General features: G+C 44.0%; 1 protein-coding gene across 4 annotated transcripts; it reads left to right on the top strand.

Annotated features, from left to right (window-relative positions):
* Window positions 1-278: 278 nt before the first annotated feature.
* Window positions 279-13,298, top strand: LOC140911394 (survival of motor neuron protein). 4 transcript variants are annotated; one of them, XM_073344328.2, is made up of 9 exons: window positions 279-422; window positions 759-830; window positions 2,927-3,052; window positions 3,440-3,640; window positions 7,611-7,751; window positions 8,638-8,709; window positions 10,481-10,591; window positions 11,577-11,662; window positions 13,201-13,298. In XM_073344328.2, exons 1-8 carry the CDS (start codon window positions 369-371, stop codon window positions 11,631-11,633), a joined length of 834 nt encoding a protein of 277 aa, XP_073200429.1. In that variant the 5' UTR covers window positions 279-368; the 3' UTR covers window positions 11,634-11,662; window positions 13,201-13,298. The 4 variants fall into 4 exon arrangements, with proteins under 4 accessions (XP_073200429.1, XP_073200428.1, XP_073200431.1 ...); XM_073344327.2 differs by lacking the exon at window positions 13,201-13,298 and adding an exon at window positions 12,506-13,144; XM_073344330.2 differs by lacking the exon at window positions 13,201-13,298 and adding an exon at window positions 12,510-13,144.
* The last annotated feature ends 8,663 nt before the right edge of the window (window positions 13,299-21,961 follow it).

The following is a 21,961-nucleotide window of genomic DNA, read 5'->3' on the forward strand; positions in this document are numbered from 1 at the left end:
AAGAAAATAAAACGTCCTGCAGAAGAGCACTTGGACCCTGGGTGAATTTGTCTGTGCTCCTGCCTCTTTTTGGAAAAGCACATTCATGTAAATAGGAAATGAACAGATTACCCCTACTCATTTGGGGGAGGGGGAAGGGCTGAGAAGATCCTTGGAGGACCCCTTGTTAAAACGAGGGCAGCACGTCAGCCCCGCGTCCAACCCTGCTGTGGGGGAAGGGCTGGAGTTGGGAGGAGGCCGTGCCGACAGAGGCAGCTGCAGCAGACCATCAAGCTCCACCCCTCTACTCCCCGGGGGGGGCGCGTGTGAAGGGCCGCGCATGCGCGCTGGCTGAGTGGTAGAGGCCACCGACCGGTCAAACTTTTGCTATGGCAGGCCACGCCGGGGCCGAGACGGTGCTGTTTAAACGCGGCGCCGGGCAGGTACTGGCGGGAGGCGCGCGGGTCTCGCCTCGGGCAGGGGTCGCGGCTCGGGGTAGGGCGTTTCATCACCAGGTGGAGGCCCGGGGCCGCCTCAGGCGCGTGGGACCGGCGGGGCCGCGTGGCTGGGCCGGGCCTGGCGGCGGGGGTTGCTCCCCGCGCGCTGCCCCCGGGCCATTAGCGGCCGTGCCGGCCGGGCGGGTTTCTGCCCCGTGCCCTGTCCGCCCTCCCCGTAACCGACACCCCGTGACCGCCGCTGCGGCCTGACCCGGCCGGGGGGCGACGCCGGGCGCGGGCTGCACGTGGTGGTAAAACTTCCTGTCCCCGCTCCCCCCACAGAGCGACGATTCGGACATCTGGGATGACACCGCCCTGATAAAGGCGTACGACAGAGCGGTGGCGTCGTTTAAGGTAACGCGGCCCTGCCGCGCCGTGTCCCCGTGACCGGCCTAGCAGCCGTTCAGCCCCAACCACCCCAGCTCCAAAAACTTCTCATCTTTGCGCTGCACCGCCCGGGTCCCGCGGGGAACCTCGCGGCGGCAGCGTTCGGACCCTCCTCCCTCCCTCCCTCCCGGGTCCGTGGGGTTGGTTGCCCCAACTTTCTAATGGCACAAACAAAACGAAACATCTCCGGCCCCACCCCACCCCCTCTCGCTCCATTCTCGCTCCCTCCCTCTGTTCCTCGCACGTCCCCACCCTCGCTCATTCACCTGGCTGGGGGTGCGGGATTTGGGGTGCAGGAGGGGGCGCTGGGTTGGGGTGCGGGCCCTGGGAGGGAGTTTGGGTGTGGGAGGCGACTCTGGGCTGGGGCAGGGGGTGGGGGTTTGTGAGAGGAGTTGGGGTGCAGGGTCCCGGCCGTGCTTACCATGGCTCCCAGGAAGCAGCCGCCAGGTCCCTGCGGCCCCTAGGCACAAGGACGGTTCTGGGTGCTGCCCTCGCACCCGCAGGTGCAGCTCCCATTGGTCATGGTTCCAGGCCAATGGGAGCTGTGGAGCCAGCGCTGGGGGTGGGGGCAACACAGGGAGCCTCCTTGGTCACCCATATGCCATGGGGCTGCAGGACCTGGTGACCGCTTCTGGGACTGGCACAAAGCCAGGGCAGGCATGGAGCCTGCCTTAGCCCTGGGGGGCCCCTGTTGCTCCGCCACGCGGTGCTGCCAGGGTCCCTTTTCGACCGGGCATTATGCTTGAAAACTGGATGTCTGGCAACCCTACGTGTTGGGGGGAGGTGCTTCTTCTGTGTGGGATCGGTGCCAAAGGGTCCTCCCTAGTTCACACAAAACTTTGAATTTCTAAACCGAGAGGGGCATAACTATTCTTGATGGCATTCGGAGGTGGCTTCTGATCCTCCTCCAATTGGGAATTACACCTCTACCCTGATATAACACAGTCCTCGGGAGCCAAAAAATCTTACTGCGTTATAGGTGAAACAGTGTTATATCCAACTTGTTTTGGCTCAAGCATTTCTGTTATTAATAGTCCCTTCCCACCTTCCGACTGACCCCTCAGAACCAACCCCTCCCCCCCCATGCTCTCTGTCACCTGACTGCACCAACCCCTATCCACACCCCTGACAGGCCCTCCAGGACTCCCATGCCCTATCCAGCACCCCTGACCGCCCCGCCCTCAGAACCTCTGAACCATCCGAGACCCTCTGCCCCTTATCCAACCCCTCAGCCCTGGCTCAGCACCCTTAACACGCTGCTCAGGGCAGCGTGTCGGAACCTGACACACTGACCACCGGAGCGCGCAGCCCCGCCTCTCAGAGCACTGCTTTACCGCGTTATATCTGAATTCATGTTATATCGGTGTAGAGGTGTATGATAAGTCACTGCCGATAGTTTTTTTTTCTTTTTTAAGAGTGTGAGACAGTTATGGGGATGCTTTTCCTTTCCTTTGTTACAGGCCTAGGCTACACTTCAAATTTAGATCAACATAGTTACATTGCTTAGGTGTATGAAAAATTCACATTTTGGCACTATAGCTACACTAGCCTAATTCCTGGCATAGACATTGCTTCGTTGATAGAAGAATGCTTCTGTTGACAGAGCAACCACTACTTGAGGAGGCTGATTATCCACAGTGATGGAAAAATCCTTTCCCAGCTGCTGTAGGAAGTGTCTACACGACGGCTCTACAGCAGAACAGCTATACAGCCAGAGCTGTGCTGCTGAAACACCCGTAGTGTAGAGAAGTTCATTTTGGTCAGATTATTCTTTCAAAAGTAGAATTATCGAAAATGGCTCATACAAGTGGAAATAGTCACATTTGGCTAAAATCTGTGTTTTAAAGACACACGTCTAAATTTAGTGGTCCTTTTTACAACAACATAAAATATAGACAAAGTAAATGCATGCACCCTTACTATTATGTCATTTATGAAATCAGGAGAAATTTGCCATCTGCATCCCCTATTTAGCTCTGGTTGCTATTTTGATGGGGGATAGAAGTACACGTCATAGTTGAGATGTTGGGGTATAATCCATTAAATCCTTTTCTCTTTTGTAGAATGCTCTAAAGAATGGTGAGTGTTCAGAGCCTTCAGACAAACAAGAACAATGCTCAGGGACAAAGAGAAAAAATAATAAAAAGAACAGAAGTAGGAAGAAAAGCAACGCAGCACCATTGAAGCAGGTCACCTTAAAAGCTGAATACCAAAACTAAATGTTAATGATTTTTGTACTGCACATGTTCATAGTACATTTTAAAACATAAGGTTTATTTGCTTATCAAGGGAAGATTTTAGTTATTGACCTCAATGAGATTGTAAATAAGATTTATAAATTCTTGCTTTGCTGGGGCCACTTTAGAAACAGATTAATTGGATACAAAGAATAATCTGTAGTGAGGGAGAGGCACATCGGGCAGAATTTAATTCAAAAGTTTGTATGCATAGTAGATGGATATGTTAACATTTAGATGTTTGAAACACTTGACGATGAGAAAAGTTACATCTGGGGAAAACATTTTTCAAGGGTCACAGGTATAGCTGTTGACTTGACTTTCTTGCTTTCGTTGCAGTGGAAAGTTGGTGATGCCTGTAGTGCAGTTTGGTCTGAGGATGGCAATGTGTACCTAGCAACTATTGCCTCGATCGATCAGAAGAGAGGGACCTGTGTTGCTGTTTACACTGGGTATGGAAATAGGGAAGAGCACAATCTATCTGATCTGCTTCTTCCAAACACCGTTGAAAAAGAAAACAAGGAACAGAATGCCGGGGAGGTGAGAGGGCAAATATAAACAATTAATATTCTACTAAAAATAAGCAAAGCCTTTTAACTTTTGTTGTATTCCTGTTGCCCTTGTAGAACTGAAGGGCGATAAGAGTATGTGACTCAAAAGTGATCCTTGCTATAAATGGTCATGAATCTGTTGAAAGTAATGGTATATGGTGCCTATTTAGTACTGTGGCCTCATGGATTGGGTGCTGGACTGAGACTCTGGAGACCTGACTTCAGTTCCCAGCTCTGCCACTGCTTTGCTGGGTGACCTTGGGCTAGTGGCTTCCTTTCTGGACTTAGTTTTTTTGTCTGTAAAATGGGGGTGCTGACCTTTTTTGTAGAGTACAGTAACTCCTTGCTTAATGCTGTAGGTATGTTCCTGAAAAATGCTACTTTAAGCGAAATGATGTTAAGCAAATCCAATTTCCCCATAAAATTAATGTAAATAGGGGGGAGGGTTAGGTTCCAGGGAAAAAATTGCCAGACAAAAGACTATATTTTATATATCTACACACACACAGTATAAGTTTTAACCAACAATACTGTACACAGCAATGATCATTGTGAAGCTTGGTTGAGGTGGTGGAGTCAGAGGATGGAAGAGAGTGGGATATTTCCCAGGGAATGCGTTACTGCTAAATGATGAACTAGCATTCGGCTGAGCCCTCAGTGGTTAATACATTGTTTTTAACATAGCCTCACACTCTCCAACGCAGCACGAACGGAGGGAGGGGAGACAGTATGGTAGAGAGAGAGACACACACACACCGTGTGTGTGTGTGAAAGAGAGAGAGACGTGTGTTGCCCCTTTAAGTACACAGACCCGACTCTTAAGTACACTGCCTTTTTAGCTAGATCAGCTAGTTGAGACAGCAGCTACTGCCTACAAGCTCCCTCCGTCCTGAGCCCTGTCATGTCCCCCCATGCTCTATGGAGATGGGGGGCAGGAGCGGGGATAGGGGGACACGCTGACATTAGCACCCCTCTGTCCCTCCCCCCCCCCACCTTGCACAGCAAGCAGGAGGCTCTCGGGAGTAGCTCCAAGGCAGAGGGCAGGAGCAACACGTGGCAGTGCGGGGAGGGGCAACTGATAGCCTGCTGGGAGGCTGCGGTACAGGGATCTTAGGGGAGCAGGGAGCTGATAGGGGGCGTGCCATTCCAATCTGATTCCAAGCACCCACCAGCTAGCTCCAACCGGCTGCTCTTTCTGCAAGCAGTGGACAAAGCAGGCAGCTGGCAAACAACGTTATAAGGGAGCTTTGCACAACTTTAAACTAGCATGTTCTCTAATTGATCAGCAACGAAACATTAACTGGGATGACTTTAAATGAGGAGTTACTGTACTCTAAGAGCTTTGGATGGAAAGTGTTTTAGAAGAGCTAAGTGGTATTATTACTATTACCACATCAGGACTGTATATGGCCCTAGGATTCTTGCACAAAACTAATTCTCACCTGCCGGATTGCTGCAAAACCCTGCTTCTCCTGATATTTCACTTAATAATCATTTAATGAAGGGAGATGTTGTCTTTCTCAGTGTGACAGGCACATATCAATCTCCTATTTCAATTTCTAATCAGCAGTGTTGGACATTAAGAAGTTTTACTAGTGGGGTAGTAGACATGTCAGGTCTGAAAACAGCTGTCTCTTTTTCCCTGTACACTGCAGACTTTTGGCCCTTTCTACAAGAAAACACAAACAATCTACTATTTTTGCTGATGCGGGGCTCGGTGTTAAATGTGGAGGATTTCATATGAGATTAGAGAGTGATCTTTTTGTGTGTGAATGTGCTAAGAAATAGCCCCGGCCTTAAAATGTCTTAAAGTCACTTTCTGAATTTTAAATGATCAAAATCCATCTTCCCAAGATGTATATGAGACTAGAAAAAGGTGGTAAGAGTGGGAGAACTAGACAACTGGGTTGTTAAGGCTGACAACTGGTGGCAGTGCTGGGGATAAGGGAGCAATGCAAAAAAGAAGTCACAAGGACCAGATGGTATTCACCCAAGAGTTCTGAAGGAACTCAGATGTGAAATTGCAGAACTACTAACTGTAGTCTGTAACCTATAATTAAATCAGCTTCTGTCCAAATGACTGGAGGATAGCTAGTGTGATGCCAGTTTTTAAAAGGGGCTCCAGAGATGATCCCAGCAATTACAGGCCGGGAAGCCTGACTTCAGTACTGGGCAAACTGATCGAAACTATAGTAAAGAACAAAATTGTCAGACACGTAGATGAGCATAATTTGTTGGGGAAGAGTCAACATGGCTTTTGTAAAGGGAAATCATACCTTACCAGTCTACTAGGATTCTTTGAGGGGGTCAACAAGCATGTGGACAAGGGGGATCCAGTAGATAAAGTGTACTTAGATTTTTCAGAAGGCCTTTGATGAGGTCCTTCACCAAAGGCTCTTAAGCAAAGTAAGCTGCTATGGGATAAGAGGGAAGGTGCTCTTGTGGATTGGTAACTGGTTAAAAGATAGGACACAAAGGGTAGGAATAAATGGTCAGTTTTCAGAATGGAGAGAGGTAAATAGTGGTGCCCCCCAGGAGTCTGTAGTGGGCCCAGTCCTTTTCAGTATATTCATAAATGATCTGGAAAAAGGGGTAAACAGTGAGGTGGCAAAATTTGCTGATGATACAAAATTGCTCAAGATAGTTAAGTCCCAGGCTGACTGCGAAGCGCTACAAAAGGATCTCTCAAAACTGGGTGACTGGGCAACAAAATGGCAAATGAAATTCAATGTTGATAAATGCAAAGTAATGCATATTAGAAAACATCTCAGCTATACATATAAAATGATGGGGTCTAAATTAGCTGTTACCACTCAAGAAAGAGATCTTGGAGTCATTGTGGATAGTTCTCTGAAAACATCCACTCAATGTGCAGTGGCAATCAAAAAAGTGAATAGAATGTTGGGAATCATTAAGAAAGGGATAGATAAGACAGAAAATATCATATTGCTGCTATATAAAGCCATAGTTCAGCCGCATCTCGAATACTATGCGCAGATGTGATCACCCTAGCTCAAAAATGATATATTGGAATTGGAAAAGGTTCAGAAAAGGGAAACAAAAATGATTAGGGGTATAGAACGGCTGCTAAGGATAGATTAATAAGACTGGGACTTTTCAGCTTGAAAAGGAGATGACTAAGGGGTGATATGATAGAGATCTACTTTCTCCACACCAGCCATAATTATATAGATAAGGAAGTGTTATTTACTCTTCATAACACAAGAACTAGGGGTCACCAAATGAAATTAATAGGCAGCAGGTTTAAAACAAACAAAAGGAAGTATTTTTTCACACAACACACAGTCACCCTGTGGAACTCCTTGCCAGAGGATGTTGTGAAGGCTAAGACTATAACAGCGTTCAAAAATAACTAGATAAATTCATGGAGGATAGGTCCATCAGTGGTCATTAGCCAAGATGGATAGGGATGGTGCTCTTAGTCTCTGTTTGTCAGAAGCTGGGAATGGGCAACGGGATGGATCTCTTGATTTCCTGTTCTGTTCATTCCCTTTGGGGCACTTGGCATTGGCCACTGTCGGAAGACAGGATACGGGGCTAGATGGACCTTTGGTCTGATCCAGTATGGCCGTTCTTAAGGAATGAGCAATTAAATTTAATTGCTAAATAGGGGAGTAGCAGAACTGTAAAGGACCTTGGATGTGAGAACAAGATTGAACTTGATGTGGTAGAAAGAGAGGAGACAGTGGAGAGATTCAACGAGAGAAGGGATTACACGGTCAAAATGAAAGACAAGGAAGATGATCTTAGCAGGTGCATTTTTGAATCAGCAGGGGCAGAGTTAAGAAATCAAGATGGAAGATGAGGATGTGGACAAGGCTTTCCTAGTGAAAGGTTTCATATTGAATTTGATTTAACATTTGCTATAGATACGTGGGAGTTGTAACCTGGGAACAAGTGTACGAGAGTTTTAGTTAAGAATACAATTTTCTTTCTAGAATGAAAATGAGACTCAGTATTCAACAGATGAAAGTGAAAAGTCCTCCCAGTCACCTGGAAACAAATACAACTCTACAAAATTAAAATCCTCTCACTGGAACTCCCATTTTCCACCTCCTCCACCACCAGGCCTGGGAAGGGTAAGCATAGCCCTAGCTGTGATAGTGGCCTGAAGCAGAGCAGGATCTTCAGACATGACTTATTTCACAGCTCTGAGAAAATGTGTTTACCACTCTTCTTCTAGATATTAAATTCCAACTTTTGCATGGTGTTAAGCTCTCATGACAACTCTTGAAACTTAAATATCCCTGTGGTAAATCGTAGGAGTGAAATCCAGACACCCTGGTAATCAGTGGAGTTTTCTCATTGACTTCTTTGGGGTCAAATTGTCACCCTATGTATTTACAATCTAGAATAGATTCTATATGAAATGCAATTGAAAAAAAAAATTGGCTTTTATTTTTGGAACGTTACAATATAAGTGGAAGATGACCAGAACATTTCATATGTGAAGAACCAATATAAATTAAGATAAGAGCCTGTCATTTCATCTTTAAATATGAGCATAGTGTGATTTGTAATAAAAATGTGTGGTATAGTAAATTTAATATTCAAAAATAGAGTGAACTTAGATCCTATGCTAGACCAGATATGATCAGTTATATCTTGGATATAGAAATATTAGATGTAAGGAACAGTTTTTTAATGTGAGTATGCAGCTTCAGATTCCCTTTAAAAGGCGTTTTAAAAATTATTATTATTAAAACATCACTTCAAGCCTCTCTTTGTGATATTTATAAAGTCACTGTCTTTTTTTGCTAGGCTTGCTGACGCTCACGTCAGAGAATACCGACAAGAAGCTTTTATAGCTGGCCCATGTTCCTATACTTTTGATTCATTAAGTCATTGGGACTTGCTACCTTTGCTTAAGCAGTTTTGTGATCTGTTGCATAATAATATTTTAAGGCAGGTTTCTTTCCCTTTTTAATTCCAAATTTTGTTTCATATTCAATTATTTCACTGTAGTCTGGACCAAAATTTAGTGGACCACCACCTTTCTTATCAAGCTGCCCCCCACCATTCCCAACAGGACCACCGGTAAGTGGTATGTGAAAAATAGTGGTTAAAGGCAAATATTTGATCTCCACTTTTCTAACTGACTTTCTTGGTCATCGGTGTGCACATACCTGCTTTTAAATTGAAATGAATACCTAGTCAGTACTGCGTACGTGCCCAGTAGCAGTGTTCCAGTTAAGCCAATCTTAATGTTGCAATTATAAATTTCCTCCCAGCTTCTGGAGTTTGTATTCTGGATCACAGGGAGTACATTTCTATTATGGAATTCACAAGGATAGAGTGAGTAAGATCTGTTTTATACAGAGTTTTTGTACTGGTGTAACTATTTCAGTTAGAGGTGAGACTTTTTTTTACTGAAATAGTTATACCTGATATTGTAGAATAAGTATAAAATTAAAGAATTAAAGTTATCTTAAGTTTGGTTAAGGAAATGTATATGTATTGCAAAGAAAGGGCCTGACTAGCAAGTAGGAAGAAGGCCTTGAAAATAATAAGTGGTAAGGCCAGAAGGAATAAAGTATTGAGGATGTCTGATTCAATAACTAATAACATTAGGGGAAGTTTCTAAAAAAGCAGCCTCTGACAGAGAGAGGGGGTGAGTACAGATGGTTTTAAATCAAACAAAGAGAATGTCTTAAAATGAGCCAACATAGCCCTTCCCCAACCCCCACACCAGTGTTAAAGCCCAGGTGAACCCAGGTGCAATGGGAAAACTGTTGGACAACAAGGAGGAGATGTGGAAAACCCTTGGGAGGAAAGGTTGTAAATCTTATCTGGATTAAGACAAAATAAGGATGAATTGTCTCAAATTGGTCTTTAACTGAAGTTAGTAATTGGCAATGGCATCACTAGTTTGTTAAAGGGTATAAAAAAATACCTTTAATACCTGCCTGACCATTTTGGAACTGACCTATATGGGTCTGAGTACCCTGGGGATAGCCCATTTTGTAAGTATCTTGATCAAATGCTTACAGTGTTTTGTTACTGTTTGGATGTAATAAATTGCTTATTATTTAGGCATGTTTAGAGCAACTACATATAGTACTAGGTCTCAGAGTAGCAGCGTGTTAGTCTGTATCCGCAAAAAGAAAAGGAGTACTTGTGGCACCTTAGACTAACAAATTTATTTGAGCATATGCTTTTGTGAGCTACAGCTCACTTCATCGGATGCATGAAGTAGAAAATACAGTGGGGAGATTTTATATGCTCAAATAAATTTGTTAGTCTCTAAGGTGTCACAAGTACTCCTTTTCTTTTTACATATAGTACCATTTGGCCTGTGGATTTAATAAAGGAGATTATTATTAAATTGGTATTTGTTGATTTCCTATCTTAATTTAAAATATTAATAATTCCAACAGATATTAAGTTCCCTTATACTGACATATCTTTTCCCTTCCCTTATGGGAATAATGATACTAATACAACTGCATCTGCATTAGTGGGTGGGTAGTGCTTTAACTATCAGTATAGTCAAAGCTTTTGTTTGTAGAAACGCCCTGAGTGTGTTATGAATTTTGGAAAATAAGTTTTTCCCTTACTGTATCTCTCAGTGGATACGCTGATCATAGGAGCTAAATACAGAGCAGTGGTACATGTGCCTTTGTAAATAAGGTGTTTAAGCAAATACTATCTCTTTTATTTTGAAGCATGTGCAAGAATGCATTTCTATTCCTTAATTAATTATTTGTCAGTAATTTCAGAGATGGTGGTTGTCATTCACTTCCTCCGCCTGTAAGATAAACACCAATTAAATAAAGCCAGTTCACAGGGTTTTGTTGCAATCTCCTAGTTGATTCCTCCTCCACCACCCATGGGTCCAGATTCTCCTGAAGATGAGGAAGCTTTGGGAAGTATGTTAATAGCCTGGTATATGAGTGGTTATCACACCGGCTACTATCTGGTAAGTGACTCCTGTTGAAATGTTGCATATGTGGTCTAGCTTTGGGTTCTTCTACTGTTTAAGAAAAGTAGTTTTTTGTTATGGAACTTTTATTCTAATTTATGAGAACCTAGCTCTAAAGGCATTCTGTTTAAGTGTTCCTGTCTCTCTCTGAGCAAAAGCAGATCAGTCCACTTAACTAATGAGAACTTTCTATGTTTTACATTTACACATTTAAATATATTATATAAAAATAATTTGAGATCAACAGTTGCAGCTTTCCAGGCCAGTGGAGTTTCCTACCATGCACAGTTTGTCATAATTGAAGAACAGATTGTGTGGTTGGAATAAATCTGGACTTGTTCTGGAAAGATTTTTATTTTCTAACAACTGCTGGATATTGGTGGGGTGTAAAATAGAGCTAATCTATTCTCTAACACCCTCCCCCCCCTACAATATTCTTCATTGCTGACCAGTGGGAGGGATGGATTTGTGGTACATGGATAGCTTATGCTGGTACTCCACACTGATGAAAAATCAATGGTTGTGGAGGGCTGCTTTTTGCATAATTGCAAAGGAAGGGGAAAAAAATGTGGAACAGATTTGACTTTTCAAGCTTTGATAATTAATGACCCCCCTTTTTCTTTAATGGAACATTCTTGTTAACATTCAAATGTGGACTGAAGACTAAACAAACAGAATTTGGGAATTGGCACTTTAGATTAAATGTCTGTGGGTTTCCATTATTTACTTTTGGTTTAACAGCAAAAATTTCTCAAGTTGTTCTGTAGGGACACGGATCAAGGCAATAGCAAATAGTTGTTTTAGTTCCTGATTTCAATATAATATGTTTGGTTGGTTGTCCTCAGTCTATCTATAAATAACCAATGTTTCATGAGAGACTAGAAGGATTTGGCCCAAAATATTTTACCACGATGAGAAAGTTTCATTTTTTATTTTGTCTTCACACTTGAATAACAAACTTTTGCTATCCTGTGTCCCATAGGGTTTAAAACAGAGCCGTATGGAAGCTGCCTTGGAGAGAGGTCCTCACCCTAAATAATTGAATATCACTTACTATCTTGAGCAATTGTAAGTATTGTATTTGTGTTTAAAGTTTTAAATGTTGCAATCAGTGATCAGCCTGTGACCAAACTGAGAAACTCAGTTTGGAATTGCATCCTAGCTCTGGAGCATGTCCCTTTAAAGAAAAGGGCACCTTTAGGTTCTAAGACATCAAGTCATCTTGGCCATCAGTGAAGAAAATCTCTGTCACTGTCAAAATGTAGCAAGTGACTTGCCACCAGGCATAGTGGGTGAGAGCTGGACTAGGCTCTTAACAGTACTTTCCAAGGATGGATTTGTGATTGGGAAATCAGTGTGGCTGGTATTACTAAAAATTAATTTGTCCATGTTGTTGACTACTTCCACTATGATTTAGAAGGGCTGCTATCTTAATGTGAACAAGACAGCTAACTTAATCAGTCATGGAAACAGAAGACCTGTTAAGAGAGTTTGTGATCAAATCTGACTTGTGACCCTACACACATTTTTAGAAACAATTGCTTGCTTATACATGTAGAGTAGGAGAGATTGTGCTTGAGTTTCTTTTTCAAGATGGGACTAACATCTAGCTCAGTTATTGAGGTTTTTCCTGTCCTGTTAAGGTTTTTAATTTTATTTTCCCCCACCCCCACCTTAATGCTGAGTATCTGCACTTCGGTTTGAAATAACTTTTGCATAGGATCTCCCTTAAGTATTAATCACTTTACTGCAGTGCACAAAATGTATTCTGCCATCTGTTCCTTTTCACTTGTTTTTCTGACAGACTTGTCTTTAAAGGACAAGTATGATTTATAGTGACTTGCAGGTGGTACTTGTTTAAAAAAATGTGTGCATGTACCTATACAATATAATTGTTATTTCTCTTTTAAGCCAGGTACAAATATCCCTCTTTGGGGGAGAGACGTCACTTGTGCATTGGTTGATAATGAAGATTGATTTTTTTTTTAAAAGCACAAAGACTAACTGGGCTTAACATCTAAATCCCTTGCAATTTTAATAGTGAACTGCCTGACTGAATTAGTGCAACATCAGACTTCTTAAAGTAGCAAAATAGTCATTCATGCATTCTTAAAGGCAACCAGCAAGATGTATATTTAAAAAGCACTGCAGCAATAAAATGACACCTGCCCCTCTTAAATTGTTTAAAGCTAATGTTATGGATTTTAAAAATACTGTACAGATCCCTTTTGAAACAAGAGGTTATATACATGCTGATCTCTCTGTATGGTTGTATCTTACATTTTTAAATTTGTAATTTGAATTATCCAACTAATTTTGATCAGAACTGAGAAGTACAAAATATTTTAGCAAGATACAGATAGGCAGTGATGTACGTAATTGTAACTGCTGGTGGGAGTTACTGACATGTAGAAAATGTTAAACATCCTATCTTAGGAGTAGGATCAGAACCTTGAACATAGAGCAGATGAGCTAGGGAAGGCTCATAGATGAGTTGTTGCTGTACTTATTTTGCATGTTTGTAAATAAAATTTACTCAAACTCTCTGAATTTGCTTTTTTAAACTTAAATGTTTTTTTTACTGTTTGGATGGCATATGTATATAGGAAAGACATACCATCTAGATCAGTGGTCTCCAAAGTGGGGTACGCGGCAAGGGGAGTGCCTCCGGCATGGTGGCAGCAGCGCTCCTGGACCTTTGATTCTTCCACGGCAAGCCTGCAGCAGCTCGGTTCTCCCTGCTTCGTCTTTGGTGGCATGCTGGTGGCAGCTTTTTTTTTTTTTTTCCCTTCTTTGCTTCCCCAGAGCTGGCCCTGGGGGTGTACGATTCAAAAAGATTGGAGACCCCTGTGCCCTGCTCTGTCTGGCCAGTGCCTCCTCACCTGACCCTACTGTGAGTGCAGCCTCTCTCTTCTGGTCCCACAGCAGCCCCTGGTGGATGAAAGGGGTAACTGCAACACCTCTGCAGCAGAATCTATATTCTGCAGAGGGGGAAAATATTTGCTGGGGGGAAACAAATTCTGCATGTGCACAGGAGTGCAGAATACTCACAAGAGTAGCATATACACCCCCTCATTTGCATCTTGTTAAAGGCCTACCACAATGCAGTTATTCAGAGTGGATGGTGTAGCTATTTGTAACACACTACTTTCACTCCTTTCTTACATGTCTGAAATATCATTAACTGTCAGGTTTCAGAGTAACAGCCGTGTTAGTCTATATTCGCAAAAAGAAAAGGAGTATTTGTGGCACCTTAGAGACTAACCAATTTATTTGAGCATGAGCTTTTGTGAGCTACAGCTCACTTCAGCGGATGCATACCGTCAGTAACCAACTCTGCTCCCACTTCTTGGGCAAATCAAAGTACATTTGCCAAGATTATAATTCACTGGAACTTACATCATTCTCTTGCTGACATAAGGAAGATAATTCAAATCCTCTTTCAAAATATTGTAACATTGCAATGCTAACAAATGAAAAGCACTAAAAACAGAATTGCTAAGAGTGCTCTTTGGGTAATCATTTAGAATAAGACTTTTAACCCCCATTTTTATTTCCTTTAGGTTAGATGTAATGTCTCACACCCTGACAAAAAGCCTGCAGCTCCCATTTCTGAGAATGAGGGTGGGTCACTTAATTAAAATGCACTGCTTATTATTTTTTTCACATCACATATCTTTCCCCCACTTTTTAAAACTTGTTTATAAGACTCAAACTTTTACACTCCATAGTGGCTATAATACATACATTGAAACATCAAAATGATTTGTCCTTGGATTAATTCAAAATTACTCATTTTTCATGGTTAGATTTCAACCTGGGAGGATATGTTAAGTGGGTGTAGCCAGACAGCCAGCCCCCCCCCCTCAGACCAGCATTGCTGGAAACACAGGAGGAAGCAGGAACAGGGCACTTAACATATATTCCAGCACAGCCTTTGAAGCTGTGAAAGCACAGGTGTGCTGCTACAATGTGCCTCTGGGAACAGATACAACGATTAAGCTCACAGCAGGCAGAGGCCCTGTGACAGACATGGCTGTTAGCCCCTACTAAATAGCGTGATGCACACACACCAACATCCTAGTTGGGAAAATATTTACCCTGATAAAAGAAATGTCCAGTAGTCGACACTTATTGTTTCTCTCCTTTGCAAGTGTAAACTACTCTTGCGAAAGCTGGCGTCACCCCGACAGACCAGCCTCAATTTGGCATAAGAAAGGAGAAAGAGAATAAAGGAGTACAGAGGTATAAGTAGGGGACCTACAGCACCATGATTTTTGAGTGCTTTTCACTATCTATCTGCTGGTCAGATAAGTGACAGCCTCCCAAGGCTTCTGCAGCTAAGAGGGTCCCTACGCCTTGTCCCTTATTTGTCTTTCCGCGGAATTGAGTGACCGATCCTGGCTTGGCACCGCTGGAATTGAGAGATGCAAGGAGGGTAAGAAGCACCCACACCTGATCTCCTATCTTTAGTGTACACATATTTTGAAATAGAGCTCTATACTTTGTTTTCTTTCTTTGGGATTGTGGCTTCAGTTTTGTAACTTGTTTGTGTGTGTAACATCTCTACATTTAAATAAGTAGGCACTAGCAATTTTGTAACCACATGATTAGAATCTAGCTTAATAAATTTTGGTAACCATTTATGCATAAGCCTGACTTGTTTTCTCTGGTTTACTGTAAAGCAGCCAACACAATTAAAGAACCTCAGCCGTTTTGGCTCTAAAGCCTGGCCATTAGGTGAGAGTACTAAGAGCCTAGCGTTGAGTTGTGCCGCCTCCACGGGGCAAACTCTTGGGGCACCTGTCAGTCAATCCTGGCTGCCCGCTGCGAAGGAGCTCTGAGCTCTAGCAGTTAAAGTCACGGGTGTGGAGAGGCTCTTAGTGCTGCCATTGGGGCACCTGTCAGTCAGTATTGACTGCCTGCTGCGAAGGAGCTCTGAGCTCTAGCAGTTAAAGTCACGGGTGGTTAGGACCTTGGGGCATCCGTCAGCCTAGCCCGGGCTGCCCGCCGCGAAGGGACAGTGCGTCCTAGCGGTTAAAGTCACGGATGGTATAAACGGGCATAGCTGGCACCTCACCAAACATCCTTGGCCGTCGGCTAACAGAAATTGGCGTCACGAACAGGATTGTGATATAGGCTGCACTACAGTAACACAATGAAACCAGTCATGATAAACACCACAGAATTCCCTGAGCTAGAGAAAAGTTTGACCCAAGAGGGATGGGGAAATCCTCTGTGGAGCAAAGAACTGCTGGAGAAATATTGGGGAAAACCAGCAGAGATCTGGCAGCATTTCTGTAACTGGAGAACTGCCTGCAAGATGAAGAAAGGGAAAGGAAAAGGTGCTTGTATATGGCTGCTTACTAACGTTTGGCAAGCTGCCTGTAAGGATTATCATGGTCTGGCAATAGAATTTAATAGGCTGCAACAGGAAAGGGACACACTGCGCAAGGAATGCCAGAATTTAGATACCAGAGTAAGAACACTGAATAGGGATATGGAACATCTTCAGAAAAGATTACTTCCCTTAATTGAGAAAGAAGGGATAGAACGAAGGGAAAAGCTGGAGACTAAAACACGCAGTATCAACCGGGCTAAAGTTGAGACTGCTCTCTGGCTAGACCCTGAGGAATGGGATGGAGACATTTGGGATTCAGCAAATGAGTCCCCCTCCTCTGAGGAGGAAGGTCCCTCTGTAAAATTAAGACCAGCTATCACACATCACAAATCAGAAGAACATGAGGAAAATTTGAGTGGGGCAGAGCTGGATGAAGAAGGGGATGACAATTATCCATCCACCTCTTCAAAAACAAAGAAGGGAGGTAAAAAGGGAAAAGGGAGTAAAGCTCCAACACACTTTACCAAAATTACCACCCGCCAATATACTCCCATGGAGTTAAAACAATCCAGGGAGATTTTGCTAAAAAGCATGAGGAAGGTATAATAGAGTGGCTGGTCCGCCTCTGGGACACTGGGGGTGGATATATACGCCTGACAGCCCAAGAAACTGAGCGCCTTAACTTAGGTGCAGGAATATTCCTGGAACATTCAGAGGGGAACATCCCTAAAACACTTTGGTCTCTGGCTTGTCAATGGGCAAAAGGAATTTACCCAGCAGACCGAGATGAACCCACAGTAATGCACTGGACCAACATAGATGAGGTAAAAACAGCTCTATTAACTGTGGCTGTCATTAGCATGCTTGGTCAAAACCCTCAAGAGTTAGCCTATGAAAGCCCATGGGAGGGTCAGGTAGATGTAGATGATCTCAGACCCCTGCTTAAGGGAGTTCCGAGTAACCACAGGGCTATGGCACTGTCCCTTAGATCAGAAGCTGCAGCACATAACAGTACCTTTCGGGCACTGCTAAACCTTCTGGTGTCATACTTTAGAGAATTTGGAGACATCAGAGCACTGACAGGCAAAGCTAAGATGCGTTCCCTTCAGGGAAACAAGGGGGCACCATCTAAAGGACATAAAAACAAGCAAGAGCCAACCCAGGAGGAAAAGGAGCTTAGAGCCAAGTTGTGGAGACAATGTCTGGCTTTAGGTTATCCCAGAGATGTGATAAATGGACTGCCCACAGAGCGGCTAAAATTATTCACCACCTTTAAAAGAGCTGACTGGGAGACAACTAATGCTACTCCCAGTGCACCTCTGCAGCTCTCTCCTCTTTCCCCACCTGCAGACACCCGGTATACTCCATTGCTGCAGCAACTGCAAGAATTACCAGAGCAGGGAAACTAGCTTGCGGGGGCCAATCTCCTCTCCTAATAAACCAGCTTAAATCCAAAGAGGAGAAAACAACAGCAAAAGACCCCCGGCTACATGTAACTGTAAATGACAAACACATTATTCCTTTCTTAATGGACACAGGGGCTCAAAGGTCCATGATTAAGCGAGAAAGTTTTCAGGGCTCGTCACCTACTGGCGGAAAACAGGTACTTGTTACAGGGGTAAATGGCAGTACCATAACTTACCCATTAGTTAAGATAAAACTGGATATCCCATTGCAACCCCACCATCAGCCCCGAAAATATGAGGTGATTTTGGGCAATGCCAACATACTGGGCATGGACGTTTTAAGAGGAAAGAAGGGAAGGATTAATGGGGAAAGATGGGCTTTTGGAGTCAGTTCTGTTCCTCATGCCACCCACCTGGAAGAGGAAAGCCCTCCCCACTATTCTGTAAACTTACTGAGCAGCGCACCTGCTCTCCCGCCCTCAACAGTAACAAACATAAAGCAGTATAATGTCCCAGCTGAGGCCATAAGCCCTGTTACTGACCTGATCAAAGATATGGAACAGCGAGGAATTTTAATTCGTACCCACTCTCGCTTTAATTCTCCTGTGTGGCCCATTAAGAAACCAAATGGCAAATGGAGACTCACTATAGACTATAGAAAGCTAAACAGTAACACTGGACCATTAACTGCAGCAGTCCCTAGCATAACAGATATTGTAAACACCATACAAACCTGGGATAAACCCTGGCTAGCAGTATTAGATGTAAAGGACATGTTCTTCATGGTCCCTTTGCAACCAGCTGACCAGGAAAGATTTGCTTTTACTTGGAAAGGTGTACAATACACTTTTACCCGAATGCCACAAGGGTTTAAACACTCACCCACTATTTGCCATGGGGCACTGGCAAAGGTCCTAGATGACCTTATCCTGCCACCCAATGTACAAACTGTGCAATACATTGATGACATCTTAATAGGTGGGAAAACCTCAGAAGAGGTACAGGAGGCTATGAATCAAATCAAAGGAGCACTAGAAGCCCTTAATTTAGAGTTACCAGCTGAGAAATGCCAAGGTCCCTCCCAAGAGATAAAATTCTTAGGTACTGTATGGATGGGAGGTAGGAGGTCTGTGCCTAATGACACTGTGCAAGAGCTAAATCGGGCACCCTCCCCTGAAAGTAAAGATCAATTGAGACAGATTTTGGGAACTCTGGGGTTTTGGAGAAAACATGTACCTGGCTTTGCCATTATAGCCAGACCATTGTACAATTTGTTAAAGAAAAGTGCTGCCTGGGAATGGGCTCCTGCCCATGAGGAAGCCCTCAGGCAACTGATAGGGGAGATACACACCTATCAGGCTCTGGGTCCCATACATCCTGAAGCCCCATTCCATTTGTACCTAACTGTGGGAGCCACTGGAATGTCTTATGCTCTCTGGCAAGAAAGTGACACTGCTCCCAGACGACCAATTCAGTTTGGTTCCAAGTCATGGCAAGGGTCACAGGCTAACTACACACCTTATGAGAAGGTGCTTCTGGCAGCTTACACAGCCTTGAGAGAAACTGAGGAATTAACTCAGGATAAGGACATCACAATTCACACTCCTCTTCCAATCATTAAACCTATATTGGAAGGGAAAGAGTTACCACCTGGTGTAGCACAAAAGATGACTATCCAAAGATGGGCACTTTACATACACCACAGGGTAGGGAGTGCAGACACTGCACAAAACCCCACTATGATTCAGGAATCCCTATGGAAAGTAGGAATGCCTGATGAATACCGCCTGCCTCCACAGCAGTCTCCCATTAAGGATGCTGCCCCATTTGATCCTTCTAAGCCTGAGGGAGTATGGTTCACTGATGGCAGTGCCAGGCTGGTAAAAGGAAAATGGAAGGGAAAAGCTGCAGCAGTGCCTGCAGACACCTCTGCAGCACCCCTAACTGCTGAAATTGATGGGTCAGCACAACTTGCAGAATTAGCTGCAATTAAACTGGCCTGTGAAGCAGGAGCCACCGCAGTATATACGGACTCCTATGCAGTATGGGCAGGTGCCACTCAGTGGATCACTAACTGGAAAAATAACCACTGGGAAATAGGAGGTAAACCAGTCTGGGGACTGGAATACTGGAAGTGGTTATATCAGCATGCCCTGCAACAACCCCTGTCTATAGGACATGTCTCAGCTCATCAGAAGAATAATACCCCAGCTGCACAGTTAAACAATTTAGCCGATGCAGCTGCCCAGCTCTTTACCACACAAGTAGAATGGGAACGCTTATATTCATGGTTACATGATAATTTAGGACACACAGGAAGTGATGAGTTAGTGCGGCAAGCACATATCAGGGGGTGGCCTATCACCCACAGACAGGCTAGAGACCTGGTGCAAGCCTGCACTATTTGTGCTGAGACTAGAAAACATATAGCAGAAGGACAAAGGTTTGCCAGGCTAAGAGATGGAAAAACACTATGGGCAACCTGGCAGGTCGACTATGTCGGACCACTGCCCACTACAAGGCAGAGGTGGAAATACATCTTGACTGGAGTAGAAATTGTTTCAGGGATTGGTTTTGCATATCCAACCCGATTGGCAACAGGGTTGTCCACAGTTATGGGACTAAACCGCTTAACAGCAATTGTCCCAATGCCTCAAGAAATCCAATCAGATAATGGTTCGCATTTTAAGAATAAACTTGTAAGGGAATGGACCCTTAACCATGGAGTCCAATGGACCTTCCACCTTCCATATCGACCTCAATCTAATGGCATGGTCGAGCGCTGGAATGGGTTTCTAAAGAATCACTTGAAGCCTACTGATGGCACATGGGGAGACAGACTGGACGAAGTGGTGCAGAGATTAAACAACAGACAGACTCCTACAGGAAGTCCAATCAGCAGGGGATTCTTCCCTACAGGGAAAGCTATCTCCCCTGCCAGAACACCACTGCACAGTTCCAAGTATGCTCCCGGAGATACTGTTGTGATTAAACACCCAGCCCTGGGAACCTTTGCCTGCGTTTTGCACGCCTATAAAGAGAAACGTGTATGGAGTGCCTTAAATGCTGATAAAAGGCTAATAACCATTACAGAGGCTTGGATCGCATCCAAGACCGGCTGACCATGTGATTTATTGCAGGAATGGTCCCATGGTTCCGAGCAACCTGCCAGCTAACCTGTCAGCAAAATGGACCATGCAGCAGACCTGTTTGATCACTAGAGACTACTATGGACTGTTGATATATTTGCCATTACTTATAATATCAGGTGTAATTTTTGCTTTTGGTTTTAAAATAAGTTTTTTTAGCTACAACACGACCCACCAGAGATATGTTCCTGCAAGCCCTCACGATCCTTCTGTTGGCTCCAGTCACCTTGGCAATACCAGAACATCCTCTTCAGGGAGCAATCCAAACCATCGCCTCAGCTGCTGGTGCTACAAATTGCTGGATGTGCACCTTGCTGGATTCAACCAATGGACTGGGACTTGAATTTGTACCACTACATGCAGTGGCGGAGAATGGACAAACCTCATGGATGCAATGGTTAGCTCAACACTTGGGATTCTCCCTCTCCCCGTTTTTACATTCGGTTGTGAATACTGTTTTAACCATTTTAATTATTGTAATTGTTTTTTGTGTAACTTTATGTATTATGAAGCGTTTGATTCAAACTGCTCTGTCCTCCACACAAATCAGATACCTAGAGCTAAAAAGGGATCCTAACCAATTCCGCGAACCCTCATCCTCTAATTTGGTTGTTGGGTATTTCTAGATTTCCCCAAGGAGGGCAAGAGGTGCTGGCATCACCGCCACCTTGCAATCTGGGATGTAGCCAGACAGCCAGCCCCCCCCCTCAGACCAGCATTGCTGGAAACACAGGAGGAAGCAGGAACAGGGCACTTAACATATATTCCAGCACAGCCTTTGAAGCTGTGAAAGCACAGGTGTGCTGCTACAATGTGCCTCTGGGAACAGATACAACGATTAAGCTCACAGCAGGCAGAGGCCCTGTGACAGACATGGCTGTTAGCCCCTACTAAATAGCGTGATGCACACACACCAACATCCTAGTTGGGAAAATATTTACCCTGATAAAAGAAATGTCCAGTAGTCGACACTTATTGTTTCTCTCCTTTGCAAGTGTAAACTACTCTTGCGAAAGCTGGCGTCACCCCGACAGACCAGCCTCAATTTGGCATAAGAAAGGAGAAAGAGAATAAAGGAGTACAGAGGTATAAGTAGGGGACCTACAGCACCATGATTTTTGAGTGCTTTTCACTATCTATCTGCTGGTCAGATAAGTGACAGCCTCCCAAGGCTTCTGCAGCTAAGAGGGTCCCTACGCCTTGTCCCTTATTCGTCTTTCTGCGGAATTGAGTGACCGATCCTGGCTTGGCACCGCTGGAATCGAGAGATGCAAGGAGGGTAAGAAGCACCCACACCTGATCTTCTATCTTTAGTGTACACATATTTTGAAATAGAGCTCTATACTTTGTTTTCTTTCTTTGGGATTGTGGCTTCAGTTTTGTAACTTGTTTGTGTGTGTAACATCTCTACATTTAAATAAGTAGGCACTAGCAATTTTGTAACCACATGATTAGAATCTAGCTTAATAAA

The sequence above is a fragment of the Lepidochelys kempii genome, chromosome 5 (assembly GCF_965140285.1).
Source record: "Lepidochelys kempii isolate rLepKem1 chromosome 5, rLepKem1.hap1, whole genome shotgun sequence".
Classification (NCBI taxonomy): domain Eukaryota; kingdom Metazoa; phylum Chordata; order Testudines; family Cheloniidae; genus Lepidochelys; species Lepidochelys kempii.

What these genes read in the sequence shown, in the direction of transcription:
- LOC140911394 (XM_073344328.2), top strand. Translation starts at nt 369, where the DNA reads ATGGCAGGCCACGCCGGGGCCGAGACGGTGCTGTTTAAACGCGGCGCC. An exon ending in AGGAACAGAATGCCGGGGAG is followed by an intron (nt 3,641 to 7,610) that starts GTGAGAGGGCAA and finishes TTTTCTTTCTAG; the next exon opens with AATGAAAATGAGACTCAGTA. An exon ending in CACCACCAGGCCTGGGAAGG is followed by an intron (nt 7,752 to 8,637) that starts GTAAGCATAGCC and finishes ATTTCACTGTAG; the next exon opens with TCTGGACCAAAATTTAGTGG.